Consider the following 20,384-nt stretch of genomic DNA (forward strand, 5'->3'; position numbering starts at 1 on the left):
AGTGGGTGCCGGTCGTACGGTGTGTGTGTCACATTACAACAGTTACTCCAAGGTGACACTGTTTCTAGTTGCTCAAATGGGTGTAATTTGTGAATATTTATGGGTTACCCTTGCCTTCATTGCTTGATTTTGCTCACGAGAAAGTGTCACTCACTCATTGAAATGTCCCTCATAATTACACTGAAAATATGGAAATGTCACTCACAGCAATCTGATACCATGGCAGCTATGTGATATCGGATCATCTACAGAAAACCACCTTTTTCTGGTGCATCTGATCTCCAACTCCTCCCGGAGTGCTTCCCACTCAAGAGTAGAGACCTCCTTCACTGTCAAGGCCACAGATGGAGAGGATTGAAATGGCATACCTCTGGAAAGGTTTTCCTCAACGCCACAAGGCAAGCTCCGTTGCAGTGTCCTCTCTGGAGACCACAATGGAATTACAAGGTCTTCCCTATGCTGCAACCGCCAACTGTGAAGACACCACTGGAGAGCCCTCAAGTACCAGCAAGCGTACATGACCCAAAGAATGTAAGGATCCAGTAGACCTAACAGGTGAAGGACATAAGACTCATCTAAGCAACTTCCTGGAATTGTCCCCGATTCTCTGGTCCAATGAGAAGGCTGCTGTCATAGTGGTATCAAGTACTGCTCCAATAAATAGGAGGTGCTGAGAGAGCTCTCTAATTTGGTTACATTGATAAAAAAACAAGCTGTCCAGCAAGGATGCCGTTGATTACAGATGATCACTTTTTTTGCTGGGTTCTGGCTTTAAGCGGTCAGACATTCAAGTAGGGAAACACTGGAAATTCTGAGTTTCTGCGATAGGCAGCCACGACTACCATCAACTTTGTAAAGACCCACGGTGCCGATGTTACACCAAAAGGAAGGACCGAAAATTGTTAACGGGTCAAGCCCACCAAAAACTGTAGGTACTTCCTGTAGGACTTCAGGATTGATATATAGAAATACATGTCCTGTAAATAGTGTCCTCATCCGGACACATGTTTGAGATCCAAAAAAACGTATGCAAGAGGCAGTATCTTGCACGTCGCCTTCTGAAGGAAAAGATTCAAGAACCTGAGGTCCTTTGGAAGAAGGATCCATCGGGAATAACATCATTGGCCAATCTCCTGCTCTGACACCAACTCCACAGTGCCTTGTGAAGTAAACCTGCCACATCTTGCTGCAGAATATGGTGTTCATGTAAATGTTCCAAGTTCCACGATTTGAAGGGCTCACTAGTCTGAAGCCTGTGGAAAAATGGTAATCCATCCTCCCACGAGTCTCAAAAGGGATGACAAGTCGAGAACTAGATCCGCTATAAACCGTATCACTACCTCCCAACAATTCTGACAACCTATCCAACTTATCCCACAGCAAAATTGCAAACATCTACCTCAACTTTGCACACCAACCTAACCTCAGAGAACTCATCGCCAAACTACCCACCACCAACCATGACGGGCCACCCTAACCGTATGAACAGCTCTCACCAGAAGCGACACTGGGGCAATCATGCAGACCGTCCACTCACGGGCCTCCAACTGACCCTAGTGCCCACCGCATCTACTACCTGAGAACATCACCAATCAGCACCATTCTGACCCAAATCATCAATAGCTCTATCATGTCTGCCACTTTCTCGGATGAATGGAAACTTGCTGAAATCAAAACCTTACTCAAGAAGTCTACAGTCGACCAGAATTAACTGAACAACTTTAGACCCATCTCCCTGCTCCCCTATCCAGTTAAAGTGATTGAGAAGGTCACCAACAAGCAACTCACAACCCACCTCGAGCTGCATCAGCTTCTAGATAACACCCAATAAGGATTCAGAAAGATTCCTAGCACTGAAACATTCATCATGGCCACAGACTACATTCAAGCCATCTTGCACTGAGGAGAAACAGCGGCCCTCATGCTGCTTGACCTTACTGCGGCCTTCAACATGGTCTCCCACAACACCTTCCTCAGAAGACTTCACAAAATGGACAAATAAGGATCTGCATTCAAGAGACCAAGAACCAGATATGCGAAGAACCACAGGGATCGTCCCTCAGCTCCACCCTTTTCAACAAATACATGACAATGCTCGCCAACACCATCCAATTACAAGACATTACTACACAGATGACACCCAACTCATCCTCTCCCTGATGGAAAAAACAACCAACACCAGAACCAACTTCAGCAACTACATGACCATGGTAAAAGACTAGATGCAAACCAACTGCCTGAAGCTCAACTTTGACAAGACAAAAGTACTGGTCTTCAGAAACAAAACTTCCCCATTGGAATCCACATGGAGGCCGCCTGAGCTAGAACCATAATCCACAGACCACACAAGAAATCTAGGGATCATCCTGGAAGACAGGTTCAATATGATGCCACTAGTCAACGCATTGAGCACCTCCTGTTTTTAGAATCCTAGAAATGCTGTGAAAGATCTTCAAATGGTTGCCAAAGAACACGAGAAGGATGATCACATAAGCACTTATCACCAGCAGGCAGGATTACGGTAACATGCTCTACGCCTGAATATCCAAACTCCTACAGAGACTCCAGACCATACAGAACGCGGTCACAAAACTCATACTCAACCTCCCACACCACACCTCCATCAGCCGCACCTCAAGAAGCTTCAATGGCTCCCTGTTCACAAGCACAGCCAATTTAAACTTCTTATACAAACATAGAAAGCCCTATAAAACACAGGACCTGAATACATGAACAGCAGGACACACTTTCACTCGCCTGCCAGTTCTACACTCTGCCTCGCTCTCACACACTCCATGCATCCACAAAAGCAGAACTGAAGGGTGGTCTTACTCCTACATGGCACTCAAAACATGGAATGACCTCCCTCAACATATCATTGCCTTATCACTGCTCGAGTCCTCAAGAAAATGAAGGCCTGGCTTTTTGATTAAACATGAGGTTACTGCAAACCTGCACATATTCTCAAGCCCCTGGATAACCTCACGGGAATATGTGCGCTATACAAATTTATAACATAATAAACATACCAGAGCTGCTTCCCTACAATGGTGGTGGTGGTGGTGAAGGAAGTAGTGGGCTGGAGGGTCTTTCCCTTTCCACAATGTCTGCATTGATGCAAGATGGGGCTTTGAGCTGCTTGTTGTGTGAGAGCGGCTTGGTGTTGGCGGAGGTAAAGGCCTCTCCCAAAGTCTTGAAACTCCTTTCCTTAGGGCCGCACATCAGGGAATGTTGCAGATGAACTTGCCTTAAACCGTTTTAAGAATGAATCAGTCTTTTCCCTGAACCAGTTTGTGTATTCTAAATATAGGTCCATAAGCGATGAGAACAGTGAAGTTCTGAGCCAGGCATGAAATCTGACAGCGACGGATGTTCCCATGAATTTGGTGACTGAACAGGCCATATCCAGAACGTATTGGATGACTTGAATGGATGCTGCCTTCCTATCCCTGATAAGATCTTGAAAGAGTGGCTGAAGGTCAAGCAGGCGATTGGGGATTAATGTGCCAGCCATATTCCAGATGAAGTGAACACAAAGTTGTAATAAGCATGTGGCCTTTAGTGACTTGAGAAACAGGGTTCCTGCTGCAAAGAACTTTTTTGATCCAGGCTTCAATCTTTTCACACCTCCTCTACGAAGGAGCAGTAGGGAAATTCCCAAGAGTTAGTCTGGATGAGGCTTAGATGACAAGGCTCTCAGAGATAGGTGCTCCAATAATAAAAGTAAAAAACAAGGGGTCACCAGGAGCAGGACAATATCTCCTGGAGACAGTGCAGTTTACAGAAGAGCTTTAGCCCATGTTGACAGCACTATACCTCATTAGGTGGGAGATGTTGCTTAGATATGAGGATCGAGGGCTAAATACCTCCGTGAGGATCTAGCCTTAGCCTTCACATTAGGGTAAGTGAAGTCCAAAATGTCCACTGCCTTGCAAATAATCTAGATCTATCTATATCTATACTAATATAATAAAGAGAGAGCCCAAACCTTTGAGGCGGGTAATCTCAGGAACCACAGCACCAATCACAACACCCAATACAGCGTTGGAAAGGGAAGTTGCAGCAGAAGGACATAGGCTATGCAGACGCCCACCATATACAGTTAAAAGGTAATAGAACCATGCCAGCAAATTAGTCCCTTGTGGGCGTGTTTGCGTTGCGCTGTGGGCGTGTGCTGGGGTGTGACAAACGCTGGAGGGGTGTGGTATGTTGCGCCCTTCATGCCATGTCTCATATCCTGTGCTGTGGGTGTGTGCTAGGGGCGTGGGCGTGTGTGGGGCGCAGGATTATGGAAAAAAAGTGAGCCTTGTGCCCAATATTTCATTGTTTTTTCTTCCCAGGTTCGGTACATTCCAGCTTCGGGTGTCCACCCTTCTCCCTTTAAATACCCCTGCACCCCATAATCATAACCCACCCGTACTCCTTAAAATACCCCAACACCCTTAAACACTAACCCATCTTAACCCTATAAATATACCTTGTACCCCAAAACCCAAACCTATCCCTAAACCCTACAAATATCCCTGTACCCCAAAACCCAAACCTAGCCCTGAACCCTATAAATACCCCTGTACCTCAAAACCCAAACCGAGCCCTGAACCCTAAAATATACCCCTGTACCCCAAAACTCAAACCTAGCCCTGAACCCTAAAAATACCCCTATACCCAAAAACCCAAACCTATCCCAAAACCCAAACCTACCCCTGTACCCCAAAACCCAAACCTAGCCCTGAACCCTAAAAATACCCCTGTACCCCAAAACCCATACCTATCCCTAAAACTACCCCATAACCCAAAACTATATCTGAACCCTTAAAATACCCAAACACCCCAAAACATACCTCAGTACCCCAAAACATATACCCCTATACCCATACTTACCTTATCCAAACATTTTAAAAAACATGCTTTTACCATTCATGCATTTACAACGAATTTCGTTGTAAATGTATGTGTGGTAAAAGCATATAAAATGTAATGCCATGCGTTATATTGGCATTGCGGAGTCATGGTACTTTCGTGATGAAAGTATGCGGAGTGATGGTATGCGGAAAGAAAGTTGCAGAATAATGGGTGTTTACCCACCCCCGGTAAGTACATTGGTGGCACGGCGGCCCACATCTACAGCAACATACTCATATTTTTTCACCACCGATATGAAAAATGCACAGGTCTCTCTCATTGATGGCCAGCACCGACATACACTTTTAGACACACCTACGCCACAAGTTCTATAATTGGGAACTTTAGAGCTGGGGAGCTACGTTCGAATCTCGGCATCAGCTCAACATCCTGTGATTCCAGGCAAATCGCTTTGTCTCCCCGTGCCTACCACACCTGACTGTGTTCTTCTGTAATGTAAATTGTGCTTATGCCATGTTGTCGAGTTTGCGCTATATAATATTGCAAGGAAAAATAAAGTAGGGAAACTCGAGTTCACACACTACTGAACGCGCACTCTTAAATGCATCAGCAGTGCTCTGTGAATCGGAGCGTTTCACAGGCCTGTCACAGATCAGAAACGCTATCAAAACGAAATCCTACAAAACAATATACTACTGGCCGGCAGCAATTCATACCCAGACAACGTCGGGACGGGCTGCTAGTGGAATGATAAAGAGGATACACAGGGAGGGAAGGGCCCTGATGGGTCTGCAAATTCTACTTCTGGTGAAGTGGCTATACCACTTACTTCACCTAGGCCCTGCATAGGCTTATCTTACTAAGAGTCCATAGCAAACAGGTTATACACTGAAAACTGTTGTACTTCCAGTAAATGTTGTCTCTCACTCCTGGAACCTTTGAACTGGGATGGCTCCGGTGCAAACAGTGTCAGTTCTAGGTCCCGGAGCTGTGGCTCGAGATATTGGTGTGAAAGGTTTTGCGGGTAGTGGTAATGATGCCATAGCCAAAACCATTTTAAAATCCGTATCACTAACAACTACACATTTGACAGCCTTTTGCTGTATAGGCCGCCTAAGGCTAAAACCCCTTGTCTCAATCCCTGGGTGTCTTGCAGGGGCTGATTACACCATTATGGGAGACTTCAATATCCACCTCGAAAAAGCTACAGATAATAACACGATACTCATCTCTGAGACTATGGCTAGCTGTGGTCTGTCACAATTGGTCCAACAAGGAACACATTCCGCTGGCCACACCCTGGATGGTATCTTCTCCTCCAACCCCAATATCAAAATAGGCGACGTTATCCCAGTCCCCTGGTTGGACCACAAAGTAGTCAATTTTACCCTAACTATTGACCACGCCAGAACCTCTTGATCCCCCCAGGGCAAGCAATTTTCCTTCCAAGAATGGGACAAAATTGATATTGCCAAACTTCACACGCAGCTTGACGCAACGGTTACAGGTTTAGCCCAGGATAGCAATCTCGGGACGGACCAAGTGAATAACTGGAGCAAAGCGGCAGTGCTATCAGTCACACCTCTTAAAACCAAACACATTAAGAGGAAAACCATCTCAGAGCCTTGGTTTACAGAGAAACTCAGATTACAAAAACAGACATGTGGGTGGGCCGAAAGAAGATGGAGGGCTAACTATAAGGACAAGGAGAAAGATATCTACTGTAAGACACTAGCCACCTATAAGAAACTTATAGCTGAAGAGAAATTGGCCTTCTTTGTAAAGAAAATTAAGGAGGCCAATAACTTCAGTAAAGAACTCTTTGCTACGGTCACAAAACTCACCAAGACAGCGGCAAAACAGATAGAAGACAGTACAGGGCTCTGCAATAAATTGGGCCATTTTTTCACTGACAAAGTAAAGCTCATTTACGATTCTATCTCTATCCCCAACTGCGACACACAGACATTAGGAGACTCTCAGTCCGTCACAGGAAAATACCCAGAATCAGCTAAATCAGAGTTTCAGTTTTCAGCCCATTCAGCAGAACAGGTTTTTCAACTTATACTAGCCACTAAGTCAGGAGGTCCCTTGGACCCCTGTCCTCCCAAGGTTTTACACATGTTCCCAGAATTGCTCAGTAAGCAACTCCAGATGCTTATCACTAGTATAATTCAGACCACCTGTTTCCCAAAGGCCTGGAAAGCAGTCTCTGTTCTCCCACTCCTCAAAAAGCCTAACCTCGACCCTTCAATCCCAGCTAAATACAGACCGATTTCGAGAAAAATTTAGAAAAAAACTTGAACTCTCAACTTACAAGATTTATTAAGGACTCCCAGGCGCTCGACATATCACAATACGGGTCCCGGGAGGAACATGGGACCGAAACCGCTCTGATTATGGTGGCGGAGGAGATCAGGAGGATTTTGGACGCAGGTGGGAAGGCTGCCCTTATTTTGTTAGATCTGTCGGCAGCCTTAGACACCGTCAATCATGATATACTCCTGTCCAGTCTAGAAGAAATAGGTCTGCACACATCCGCGACTGCACTATTGGCTTCATTCCTGGGAGACAGATCCTTCACGGTCCAGCTTGGGGAATTCTCGTCAAAACCATTTAAATCCCTCTGAGGAATCCCCCTGGGGGGTCCCCCAGGGCTCCTCACTAAGCCCATACACTGCCAGTTTAGCTAACATTATCAGGAAACATGGTTTCCTACCAATATCCTACGCGGACGACACACAAATAGTGGTGGCTATATCCAACAACTCTGCAGAGACGGCTGCTAAATTCCTGCTCTGCATGAATCAGGTTAGTCACTGGATGCAAGTAAACTGCCTGAAATTAAACGGCGATAAGTCTGAGGTCATGCTGCTGGGTACGTACCCAACATCTGGTCACCAAATTGGTGGCCTGACAGTTAGGCAGCTGCCCATCACCAGTGGACAGCGTAAGGTACTTGGGATTCATGTTTGACTCCAAACTCACGTTTAAGGCCCAAATTAATAAACTCACCTTCTCCGTCTGGTTCACGTTGAAGTTGAATCGAAAACTGTTGCCATACATCCCAACAGACACCTGTAAAACATTGGTAACTATGCTGGCTCTGTCCAAAATGGATTATGGGAACGCTTTATACGCAGGGCTTCAAAAACAGTTACTTCTAAAACTCCAGCGTCTTCAGAACGCTGCTGCCAGGTTGATACTAAACATCCCCAGGTTCGAGCCGGTGGCCTTCAGACTGAGCAGCCTCCACTGGCTACCGGTAGAGAAAAGAATTCAATTTAAGTCAGCCTGCCTGGCATACAAAGCCTTGCATGGGTCAGGCCCGCATTGTCTGAAAACCAACATGGTACAGTATGAACCACCTAGGACTCTAAGTCCAGCAGTGCTAATCTCCTCAGGACCCCCAGATTTAAACCACTAAGATGGGGGGGGAGAGGTTTCCTTCTGCACACAGTGATAACTTGGAACAAACTTCCAGCAGAAATAAAAAAAAAGCCCATCATTGCTATCTTTCAGAAAGAACCTAAAGACATGTCTTTTTTCTGCTTAGCTTGGCTTTGGTGCACACACGTCGCCTTCCCTCTTCTGCAGACACTGTCATTTCTAGCAACAAGACGCCCTCGGGCATTCGTGCGCTCTACAAATCTGATAATCAAATCAATCAATCAAATCAGGCACAAAGGGGTTAAAAGGAGCCGAGGGGACCCACTGGCATGAACCGATACTTCATGCCCAGAGTTCCCATGGGACTGGAAGGTGCTCCAGAGGGGGCCACTGCATGATGGAACACCTCAAATATGGCACCAGAGAGTCTTTGGGCACTGGGAAGGTCGGGTACAGCTGATGGGCTAAACCCGGGGATAGCAGAGCTGGCGGCAATATCTTCAATGGCATCTGATGTTGAAAGGGGGGGGGGGGGTGTGAGGCGGGGTGTAGTGGAATAAGACTTCTAAGAGCTCAGAAGTGAAAGGAATATTTTAAACTGCTAAGGACAGGATCCTAAAGGGTCAATGGGTTGAAGTGGCCAGTCTAGCTTTACGAAGGTAGGCCCAAAGTGAGCCTTGCTGTCTCAGGCATACCAGTTATGGCCTAAATTAGAGTAATGCAACAATCCAACTCAGAGGGAAGGGAGAAAAGGCAGACAAGCAGAAAACGAGAGTGGGCCTGGGAACAACAAGAGTTAAAGGATGGGGATGGTCAGGGCAGCAACCTCCCTTCCCTTTCACAATCACTTGAGGGAGAAGGGGACTAGCATTGGAGACAGCACAGCTGGTTTGGCCATCAGAAACTCTTGCTGGTCAAGGAGAAACAAAATGATGGGCAGTCAGAAAAATGTTTTTTTGCTAAACATAGATGACTTTCTTACCACAATGAGTGGAACACAGCTCACTGTAAAGCACGGATGAGTACAAAAGATCACCAGTGTGTCAAGCATACAGCATGGTGCTCTACGGAGCACTCTTTGGAGGGAGGCGAGATATGGGAAGCGGTGCATTACTATCTGCACTTGGGGACCCTATCTCTTGCAATGCTGCTGCAAAGCTTTAGTAAAAGAGGGAAAAATGTGCCAAGATGCACCCAGGTAAAAAGACAGAGCATTACTTCAGCAGGCGAGAGTGAGTGCAGTATTTGAAATGTGAAAGTTAGAAAAGGTAAATCATTAAAAAAAGATTTTAAATCTTTAAGAGCATGTACATGATACATTTGATACATTTTTTCTTTACAACAGAGAAAACACTTTGAATGTGTGCGCAGATACAAATTTGTTTCTGTCTTTATTACACATGTTCATAAAACTTACCCCATGTTTGGGATCAGTGTGGAGGTTGGCACCCGCTGTGCCATGCCAGCAGTTCCTCTTATCAATGAAGGGCCACCTCGGGAGAGTCTGTCAACGAAAACACAAATGTATGCAGTGAGCGGTGAAAAATAAATTACTTAGGGATAGGCCACCAATGTGAAAGAACATGATTGGAAAAACAGAGTAGCTTATGGTGATACATTACATTTAAACATGAGACCAGGAAAGTAAAAAAGATCTATACGTTTTTCAATCAGGTTTGATAGCAACGCATGGCAAAGTCCAGAGTATGCCACAAAAGGATGTCTGGGAGCCGTTTTCCAAGTGATCCTTACCTCTGCTGGTAACCTGGTGATCAGCTGTCGAAATGGATCACCTATAGTAGCATGACAGACCCTAAAAAGGTTTACCACACTGAGTATTCTGTCTTTTCAGTTTTCACAATCCAGGGTAAAATTGATTAGAAACATAACTTCAACTGAGTGAGGCCACTGAATGTCAAGAAAGGAAGGTGTAAGCCAGGACTTCCTCTCATGTGCACTGGAAAGATGGACCTTCTGGGTGGATGCCCACAGTATAGCTGGGCGTGGTCAATAGCACCGGGGGTGGGCAGAGGGTGCCATAAAGTAACCTTTATTCTGGTGTTCAAAATAATTTGATTGAATTTTAAGAATAAATAAACAGACAATACAAAAAAATTATACATGAGCAAAAATACCTAATCAAAATATGAAGTAATATAATAACAGAAGTAAAATGTAATAGATATCTAAATAGCATTATACAATATGAGGAAAAAAGGAGAATAACAAAAAGAAAGGGAAAAGAGGGGAGGGAAATATGAGTACATACTATATCAACTTTTATAAATTAGAGTTACTATTAGCATATAAATAATGTAATATAAGGTTAATAGACTATAAACAGGTGCAAAAATACAGTTATGATAACAAATAAGTATAAATAGGTAACCAGAAAGATTGATAATAATGAGAATTATGATTAATCCAGTCACAGATAATTGTGCTCCTCTTCTTGTAAAAATGACCCATGACCACCAAGCATTAACCAATAGATCTGAAATATTTTTCCAACAAAAAGTAATGGATTTTAAAGCAGCTGATATTAAGAAATTAAACGTTTTTTCTTCCAAATCAGTTCGGTTATGTTCAAGACCAACCGATTTACAAATTAATAATTTATAAGAAAGAACATCTTGAATAGGTAAAATCTGTAGAATAATATCCCAAACATCAGACCAAAATTTAGAAATGAAAGGGCAGTCAAATAACATATGTTGTAAGGATCCTGGACGCATTTTACAATGCCAACATGTTTCAGATTGTATGAGTTTAGCACGGAATAAGCAAATTGGGGTCCATAAACAATTTAATAAGATGTAAGAATTGGTCTGATAAAGTAGCCATCCTGAAATACTATTAAGCCAAATAATTTTCTAAATGTCATTAGATAAAGAAAGGGAAAGCTCATTATTCCAAAATATCGAAATTATATTTGGATTATTACCTATTGAGGTAGGCAATTTTTTGTACAAAATAGAAACTGCATGAGAAGACGTAGAGACAGCTTGAATATAAATTACTAAATCTGTTGCAACATTAGAAGGGATACCATGAGGGAAGGAATCTAAAATTGAATTACATAGAAACTCAAATGTAATAGGCTCAGATTTAGGTAACTTAAAATTCAATTGTAAAGTTTCGAAGGGAATGAAGGCATTATTGCAATATATGTCTTTAAGATAGAAGATACCGGCCTTAATCCAAGAATTCCAGAAGTTCACATTTTTATTCAATTTAATAACATTACTATGCCATAATGACAAATCTGCAGTATGACCTATAGGCGAGAAAAAATTTGAATCTAAGTCATTAAACATTAGTTTCGAGGATTTGATAATAACTGAATGGTGTAGGACTGTAGATTTGTTAGGCATTTTTAGCAAGGTGGGTAATGGAAAAGGGTTAACAAGAGATTTCTCTATATTGAACCAAATAGGGTTAATTACAGAGGAAGAAATAAGCCATATAGAACTTTGTTTAAATATAAATGCTTTACAATATAGGAAAAAGTCGTGTACGTCAAAACCATCATTACTTTTAGGTATTTTTTAGTTTTTTATAACCAATTCGAGGTGATTTATTATTCCAGAGAAATTTGGCTTAAATTTTATCAACATTTTTATAAAATGTTAACGGAAACTGAGTAGGAATCATAGCAAGGGTATAAAAGATTTTAGGAGCAATATTAATATTAATGGATTCCGTTCTACCCCACCAAGAGAGATGAAGTGGAGGACGAAAACAGAATACCAAAATATTTCAATTTATTTTTTCGGCAAATAATAATTTCAGTCATAGGTAACATATCAGGAGTACGAAAAACATTTAAAGGGAAACATTCTGTTTTATTAATATTAAGTTTGTATCCTGAAACCATGGAATATTTTGTAATAATTCCTAATAAGGAAGGGATTGAGGCGATATGGTCACTAATAAATAATAACACATCTGCACAAGCTAAGGTTTTGATAGTAACATTCTTCATCGCAATGCCCTTAATATTATCACATTTTCTTATATGATTAAGGAAAAGTCAATTCCAATCTATACTACTATTATAAAGAGAGCCCAAACCTTTGAGGCAGGTAAGCTCAAGAACTACAGCACCAATCACAACACCCAATACATAGCATTGGAAAGGACAGTTGCAGCAGATGGACATAGGCTATACAGCTGCCCACCATATACATTACAAGGGTAAAAGAAACTTAGGAGCAAAGTAGGCCCTTGTGGGCGTTGTGCTGTCAGTGATGGGCGCGGCAAAACCAACCCTTCCCGCGGCATTCACGCAGCACGCGTCAAAACCAACCCTTCACAGTACTCCCTTGTGGGCGTGGGTGTTGTGCTAGGGGCGTGGCCAAACTGCGATGGGCGCGGCATTCGCGGGGCGCGGCATTCACGGGGCATTAATGCAAAATGGGGCGTGGCAATCCTTCCAAAAAAACCAACCCATTCCAGTACTCCCTTGTGGGCGTGTGTGTTGTGGTAAGCGTGTGCGTTGTGGTAGACACGCTCACGCCTTAACATATTGCTCAGGTGCTCAGGCGGGGGCTGAGGTGAGTCAGCGTAGCAGCGGACATCACACACTTACCAATGTAAGCACCCTGAACTACAGCGGAAATACACGCTCACGCCTTCACAGATTGCTCAACTCAGGCGGGGGCTCAGGCGAGTCAGCCTACCAGCGGGGATCACACACTTCGCATTTACCACTGCCCTCAACTACAGCAGACAAACACGCTCGCGGATGGAGACGCCACACGCTTTCACATATTGTTCCGGGGCTCAGGCGGAGCTTAAGGTGAGTCATCGTACCAGCGGGCATTAAAAATATTTCACAGAGTGCGATTTCACACACGCGCAGCGTCGCGTGCACGCTGTCCCGCACTGCACTCTCAGCGTAAAGGAATTACCACCAGCCACACAACATCGGCCACGGCACTGTCGTTGACTCTCACACCAACGGACTCCACAGCACCCACAATCTGCATACGTTACCGGTCAGGGGGCACATATCACAAAGCCTGTTCCTAACACTACCTGCACAAGTGGACGCCCATGTTGCACAGCAATTGACAAGTACAGTTACCGTATATGCAGAACTTCACAAAACAGGTAAATGACGACGTGCAAGCTCATTTTATTCTCCGACCAGATTCAAAAGATACTAAAAATGTTATATACAGAGAAATGTTAAAATAAATTTTGCTTGCCTATTACAACCATTGCACACATTCTATTTCATTCCCGGACAACGTCGGGATGGGCTGCTATCAGAAATAAAAGTGGAGAAAGGGGACAGCCTTGTCTTGTGCCTCTAAAAAGGGAAAATGTACTTGATATTTGGCCATTGATAAACAACCGAGCAGTGGGAGCAAAATACAAGGCAGAAATCATACGAATAAACAAGGGACCTAAATTAAATGATAGGAGGGTCCGAAATAAAAATTGCCAACAGATTTTATCAAAGGTTTTTTCTGCATCTTAAGCCATAATTCCTGAGGGTGCAATTAAAGAAGGACTCTGTTCAATTACATGCATTAAGATTCTTGCTTTGTTTGCTGAATATCTATTCTTTATAAAGCCTGATTGGTCTGGGTGAATAATAGAGTCAATTATAGGGACTAATCTAGAGGCAAGAATTTTAGTATATCATTTACAATCCTGATAAATTAAGGATATAGGATGATAATGTGAAACAAGGGTAGGGTCTTTATCAGGTTTGGGAAGAACAATAATTAAAGCATCAGTAAAAGAACCTGAGATAGTACCAGAAGAACCAAAAATCATCGCTGCCACCGATGACATCCGAGCCCTGATGGACAACGGAGAAACAGCGGCCCTCATCCTCCTAGACCTCTCCGCGGCATTCGACACTGTCTGCCACCGCACCCTAGTGCAGCGCCTCAGCAACGTCGGAATCCAGGAGAAGGCACTGGAATGGATCATCTCCTTCCTCGACGGAAGAACACAGAGTCCGTCTACCACCGTACAAGTCAGAGGCCACCGAAGTAATCTGCGGCGTCCCTCATGGATCCTCGCTGAGCCCCATCCTCTTCAACGTCTACATGAGCCCCCTCGCGGCCATCGCACGCCAATACAACCTCAACATCATCTCCTACGCTGACGACACCCAGCTGATCCTCTCCCTGACCAACGACCCCGCCGCCGCCAGAGCCAACCTTCAAGAAGGGATGAAAGACGTAGCCGAGTGGATGACGACCAGCCGCCTGAAACTGAACTCAGACAAGACGGAAGTCCTCATCCTGGGTTCCTCGCCCTCCGCCTGGGACGACTCCTGGTGGCCCCCTGCCCTGGGCACCGCACCCAAACCGACAGACCACGCACGCAACCTGGGTTTCATCTTCGACTCCTCCCTCACCATGACCAGACAAGTCAACGCCGTCTCCTCGTCATGCTTCAACATCCTGCGCATGCTACGGATGATCTTCCGGTGGATCCCCACCGAGACCAGGAAGACGGTCACCCAGGCCCTCGTCACCAGCCGACTGGACTACGGCAACGCCCTCTACGCAGGAACCACCGCCAAGCTCCAGAAGAGACTCCAGCGGATCCAGAACGCCTCAGCCAGACTCATCCTCGACATCCCAGGACACAGCCACATCTCCGGACATCTGAGAGACCTGCATTGGCTCCCCGTCAACAAAAGAATCACCTTCCGTCTCCTCACCCAAGCACACAAAGCCCTACACGATCAAGGCCCGAGCTACCTCAACAACCGAATCAACTTCTACGCTCCCAAACGACATCTCCGATCAGCCAGCCACGCCCTCGCCGCCGTCCCCCGCATCCGAAGAACGACAACAGGAGGAAGGTCCTTCTCCTACCTGGCCGCCAAGACCTGGAACTCCCTCCCGACCGACCTGCGCCTGACCCAAGACCACCTCTCCTTCAGGAAGAAGCTCAAGACCTGGCTATTCGAGCAGTAGCAGCACCCCTCCCCCCTCTCCTCCCTCCCCCAAGCACCTTGAGACCCTCCGGGTAAGTAGTGCGCTCTATAAATGTCTGTGATTGATTGATTGATTGATTGGTTGAAAAAGTAAAAAGTTGAGATAGATAAGGTAAAAGTGGGGATTGAAATTCTTTAAAATTCAGCTGGAATACTATCAGGGCCAGGGGATTAATTTTTTTGAAGAGATTTTATGGCTGTTAAAATTTCAGCAGTAGTAATGGTAAGTCTAGACTAAGCCTATCCAATTGTGAAATTTTGGGCAAATGACAAGAATTTAAGAAAGATTCAATTAATGAGACACCATGAAAATCTGTCTTATTATATAGAGTAGAGTAAAAAATCTAAAAATTCTTTAACAATATCATTGTGAGATAAAGCTATTTTGCCATTAGAACCTTGAATTGAGGTAATCTGTGTCTTACCTTTTTTGATACGCAAATAATTTGCTAGGAGCTTTCCAGATCGATAGGCATTAAAATGAAATTTAGCATTAGATTTGGAGATTTGGATGTCAGCTCTTTTACTAAGGATCGAGTTAAATTCAATCGCAGTTTTTGCACCTTGACTCGTTATGAGAATCGTTGGACGTAATAAAAAGTATTTCAAATTTCGCTATTTGTTTTTCCAGGTAGTTGATATAAGCATTGAAAGTTTTATTCTCGTAGGCCATAATAGAAATAGTAACACCTCTAATATAGGCATTAAAGGCGTCTGCTAAGCTGAAGAGGTATAATACATAAGTCAATTGGTCTACTCGAACAATAGTTTTGTCATCACAGTTTTGTCATGATCATTGCTATGCTTCAGGAAATTATTGGACACTGAATGATTAAATAAAGCACTCTACATCCAATTTAATAGTGGCTAACATTTCGTCAGTACCACTGTAGTACCACCCTTTTTCTCTAGTTTTTGGTAAAACTAAAGTTTGTTTGTTTCCGCCTCACAGGAAAATGCTTATGGCATACCAACCAAACCTGGCGCTGTTGTGTCTTTTAAAAGTATTTGATCCTTAAAAGAGACGAGATACTAAAGGCTTATTAACAGGGGAAATACCCAATAGTTTAATCGTACCATCTAAATCATCTGCTGTACCACATTTATTGCTTGTACTCAATAAAGATGAAGATCTCCAGTCTTGGATCGATTATGGGGCTTACGTCAAATTAGCATAAAATATAGATATGCTTTGCTTGTTATAAAATACATTATGCAGTCAGTCCATGAAGCATGAGTTTTTACTAAACATGATCCATATGGTGTTAATAACGTTTTGACGCAAGGCACAAGTGGAAAGACACTTTCCACATACCATTTGGGCATCATGTAATGCCATTTAGATTCTGCAACACTCATTTTTCAGCTTTTTATTGAGTCAATGTTCACAGATGTCCTTATTCACTCAGTATTTCTCTTCTTGGATTATATTGTAGTTCTCAACAACTCAGGAGGAATATCAAAAAAATGCAAGTTCGGAGTTTATACACTCAGCATATTTTTTTTTTCAGTAGCAAAGCATACCAACACCCAAAGTGTTTGTTTAAGAAGTAAGAAGTACCTTGGGTTCAGACTGAATGCTTATTTCCTTTATATGGATTCTCAGAAGATCTCAGCTATTGTGGATTGGCCATTACAAACTACTTTTAAGGCAAATTAAAGTTTGGTTGGCTTCACAAACATTTAGGCCCTGAATATGTTGTTGGTCGGAGTTGCCTCCGACTGACATCATCCTAGATTCGGGATGACCAACCTCCGGCTGGCGGTCTAGACTGCAGTATTACAATGCGACCGCACATGGTGCGGTCGCATGCTACCATTTCTCTATGGGAGCTTGTGCTGTGGCCGTAAACCAACCGTAGCACAGGCTCCTGTAGAGAAATGCGAGAGTCTGTGAATCTCTGAACCGTGTGGCAGGCACCTTGAGGTGCCTGCCACACGGTGCGGGGTTTAATAGGGGGGCACCATAGGTGCCAACCTTGGCCCCCCAACCGGAGGCCACAAGGAGAAGGGGGCCATGCTAAGGGCCCCCAAAGTCACTTTACGACAGGCTTACCATGGTTTGGAAACACAACTATTTACTCCAGTCCGATAAGAAACCAGCAGCAGACCCTGAGGCTCTTAGTAACTTCAGACCTATTTCCTTGCTACCAGCCCCTGCTAAAATCCTGGAGAGGCTAGTGCATAAGCAGCTGCCAACCTACATAGATACCCACAGCCTCCTTCATGCATCCCAGATGGGATTTAGAGCAGGCCACAGCACCGAGACGGGGCTGCTAGAAGTCTCTGAATCCATACGAGAGTCTATGGATCAAGGCACCTTGGCTATGCTGGTGCTGCTAGTCTTATCAACAGCTTTTGACACAGTTTCACACTAGATCCTACTCAGTAGACTTCACCAGGCAGGAGTGCGGGGCACATCACTATTCTGGCTTCAATCGTTTTTGGTGGACTGTTCCCAATAGGTGGTTCTTTTACTTCATTTCATCTGCAAAACCACTAAAGTGTGGGGTGCTGCAGGGACCAGCACTCAGCCCACTGTGCCTCTGTCACGCTGATTGAAGCCTGGGGCGTTAAAGTGTTGTCCTATGCGGACGACACGGAACTGGTGGTTGCCTTTTTTAGTTCACTCAGTTGAGCCATTTCACAATTTTCAGGCATGCCTAAAAGACATCCTAGGCTGGATGCAGAAGAACTCCCTGAAATTAAAAACTGAGAAAACTGAGGTCCTGTTTTTAAGCTGTGCGCCCCCTCCTCCACCAAGTTTTTGGTGGCTGTCAGAATTGAATCCTCAGAGGTTGCCAGGAATCTGGGAATTAGGTGGCCAAAGAGCTGTCCAGATACAACTTATTTCATCCATCTGCTTTTGGAAGATGAGGGCCATTAGGAAATGTATGCGCTTCCTGACAGAAGTTCATTGGAAGATGGAAATCCATGCGCTAGTCACATCCTCATTGGACTATGCAAACAGCCTTTATGTGGGGCTACCTACACACTTACTGTGCAGGCTCCAACTTTTCTAAAATGCTGCAGCAAGGTTAATCAGGCAGATACCTTTGCGCAACCATATCGCTCCACATTTGAGGCTCCTTCATTGTATTCTTATAAGCAGAAGGATGGAATTTAAATCTCTGGCCCGGGTATTTAGACTGGGGTACCTCCAAAAAATGCTGCAGCTGTACCAGCCTAATCGTGCCTTGAAATCCAATAATCGGTGGCTCTTAAAAATCCCACGATATCGCAAAGAGAGACCGGGCGGCAGAACATTCATGGTGCAGTCTTCTAAACTATGGAACTCCCTTCCTCTCCATTTGCACTTACACAAATCAAAAATGGAATTCCGGAAAGCCTTAAAGACCTGGCTCTTCAGGAAGTAAAAGCTGCCCAACTGGCCTCACACATGAACCATCCACTAGTGCTGGGACACCTCCTTCAATCACTCAATCAATCAATCAATCAATCAATCAATCAATCATTTGTAAAGCGCACTACATACCCGCGAGGGTCTCAAGGCGAAGACCGAACAGCCAGGTCTTGAGGATCCTCCTGAAGGTCAGCATGTCTTGGGTCTGTCGTAGGCTCAGTGGGAGGGTGTTCCATGTCTTGGCGGCGAGGTGGGAGAAGGATCTCTAGCCGGTCGTTCTTCAGATGCGCGGGACGGTGGTGAGTGAGAGGTCGGCAGAGCGGAGCTGGCGGTTGGGGATGTAGAAGAAGAGCAGTCTGTTGAGGTAGGCTGGGCCAGTCTTGTGGAGTGCTTTGTGTGCGTGGATGAGGAGCTTGAAGGATATCCTCTTGTTGACGGGGAGCCAGTGCAGGTTTCTCAGGTGGGGGTGATGTGGCCGTGGCGTAGTACATCGAGGATCAGTCGTGCCGAGGCGTTTTGGCTGAGTTGTCGTCGTTTGATGAGCTTGGTCAGGGCTCCCACGTAGAGGGCGTTTCCGTAGTAGAGTCTGCTGCTGACGAGGGCCTGGGTGACTGTCTTTCTTGTATCTGTCGGGATCCATCTGTAGATCTTGCAGAGCATGCAGAGGGTGTTGAAGCAGGAGGAGGAGACTGCATTGACTTGCTTGGTCATTGACGGCGTTGAGTCGAGGATAATTCCCAGGTTGCGTGCGTGGTCGGTGGGTGTCGGGGTTGCCCCCAGTGCTGTCGGCCACCAGGAATCGTCCCAGGCTGAAGGATTGGAGCCGAGGATGAGGACCTCCATCTTGTCCGAGTTCAGCTTCAGATGGCTGATCTTTATCCAGTCGGAGACGGCCTTCATTCCTTCGTGGAGGTTGGCTTTGGCGGTGATGGGGGTCCTTGGTGGGGAAGAGGATCAGTTGAGTGTCGTCGGCGTAGGAGATTATGTTGAGGTCGTGAGGTCGGGCGACGTGTGCAAGCGGAGCCATGTAAATGTTGAACAGTGTCGGGCTGAGAGAGGATCCTTGGGGTACGCCACAGATGGCTTTGGAACAGAATGGAAGGAGACTGACGCTCTGGGTTTTGCTGAAGAAGAAGGAGGAGGTGGTGGTCCATTCCAGAGCCTTGTCTCCGATCCCGGCGGCGTGGAGGCGTGCATGTAGAGTGCGGTGGCAGACGGTGTCGAAGGTGGTGGAGAGGTCTAGGAGGATGAGTGATGCAGTCTCACCGTTGTCCAGCAGGGTCCTGATGTCGTCGGTGACGGTGATGAGGGCAGTCTCAGTGCTGTGGTTGCTGCGGAACCCTGACTGGGAAGGGTCCAGGATTCTTTTATCTTCAAAGTATCGGGTTAGCAGTCTGTTGACGATTTTCTCGATGACCTTGGCAGAGCAGAGAGGTCTCTTGGGTCTGCCTAAGTTTTTTTGAGTAGGGCGTTGATCTCGGCGTGTTTCCAGCTCTCTAGGAAGGTCACGGTCTCGAGGGAAAGATTGATGACGTTGTGCAGGTGGGGTGGGATGAAAATGCATGTTTTGTTGAAGACGTGGTGCGGGAATGGGTCTGACAGAGAGCCGGAGTGGATTGTGCTCATGGTCTTGATGGTGTCATCGACACTCACTGTGGCCCAGGCTAGCAGGGGGTCGTGGTCGATGGTGTGCGGAGAGTCTGTTGTGTTGCTGTCTGTTGGGGCTGTTTGGGTGTTGAAGCGGTCGTGGATGTCTACTATCTTGCGGTGGAAGAAGGTGGCGAGGGAGTCGCACAG

At 45.2% G+C, this 20,384-nt stretch overlaps 1 protein-coding gene across 1 annotated transcript in view; it reads right to left on the reverse strand.

Moving 5' to 3' along the window:
* The window catches only part of ABCB7 (ATP binding cassette subfamily B member 7), a 796,257-nt gene that overhangs the window by 518,863 nt on the left and 257,010 nt on the right, over window positions 1-20,384 (reverse strand). The window contains exon 3 of the mRNA XM_086918402.1: window positions 9,671-9,757. Coding sequence (XP_086774528.1) covers window positions 9,671-9,757 — 87 coding nt within the window. The remainder of the gene's footprint in view (window positions 1-9,670; window positions 9,758-20,384) is intronic.

This window comes from Lissotriton vulgaris, chromosome 4_1 (genome assembly GCF_964263255.1).
Source record: "Lissotriton vulgaris chromosome 4_1, aLisVul1.2, whole genome shotgun sequence".
Lineage (NCBI taxonomy): Eukaryota > Metazoa > Chordata > Amphibia > Caudata > Salamandridae > Lissotriton > Lissotriton vulgaris.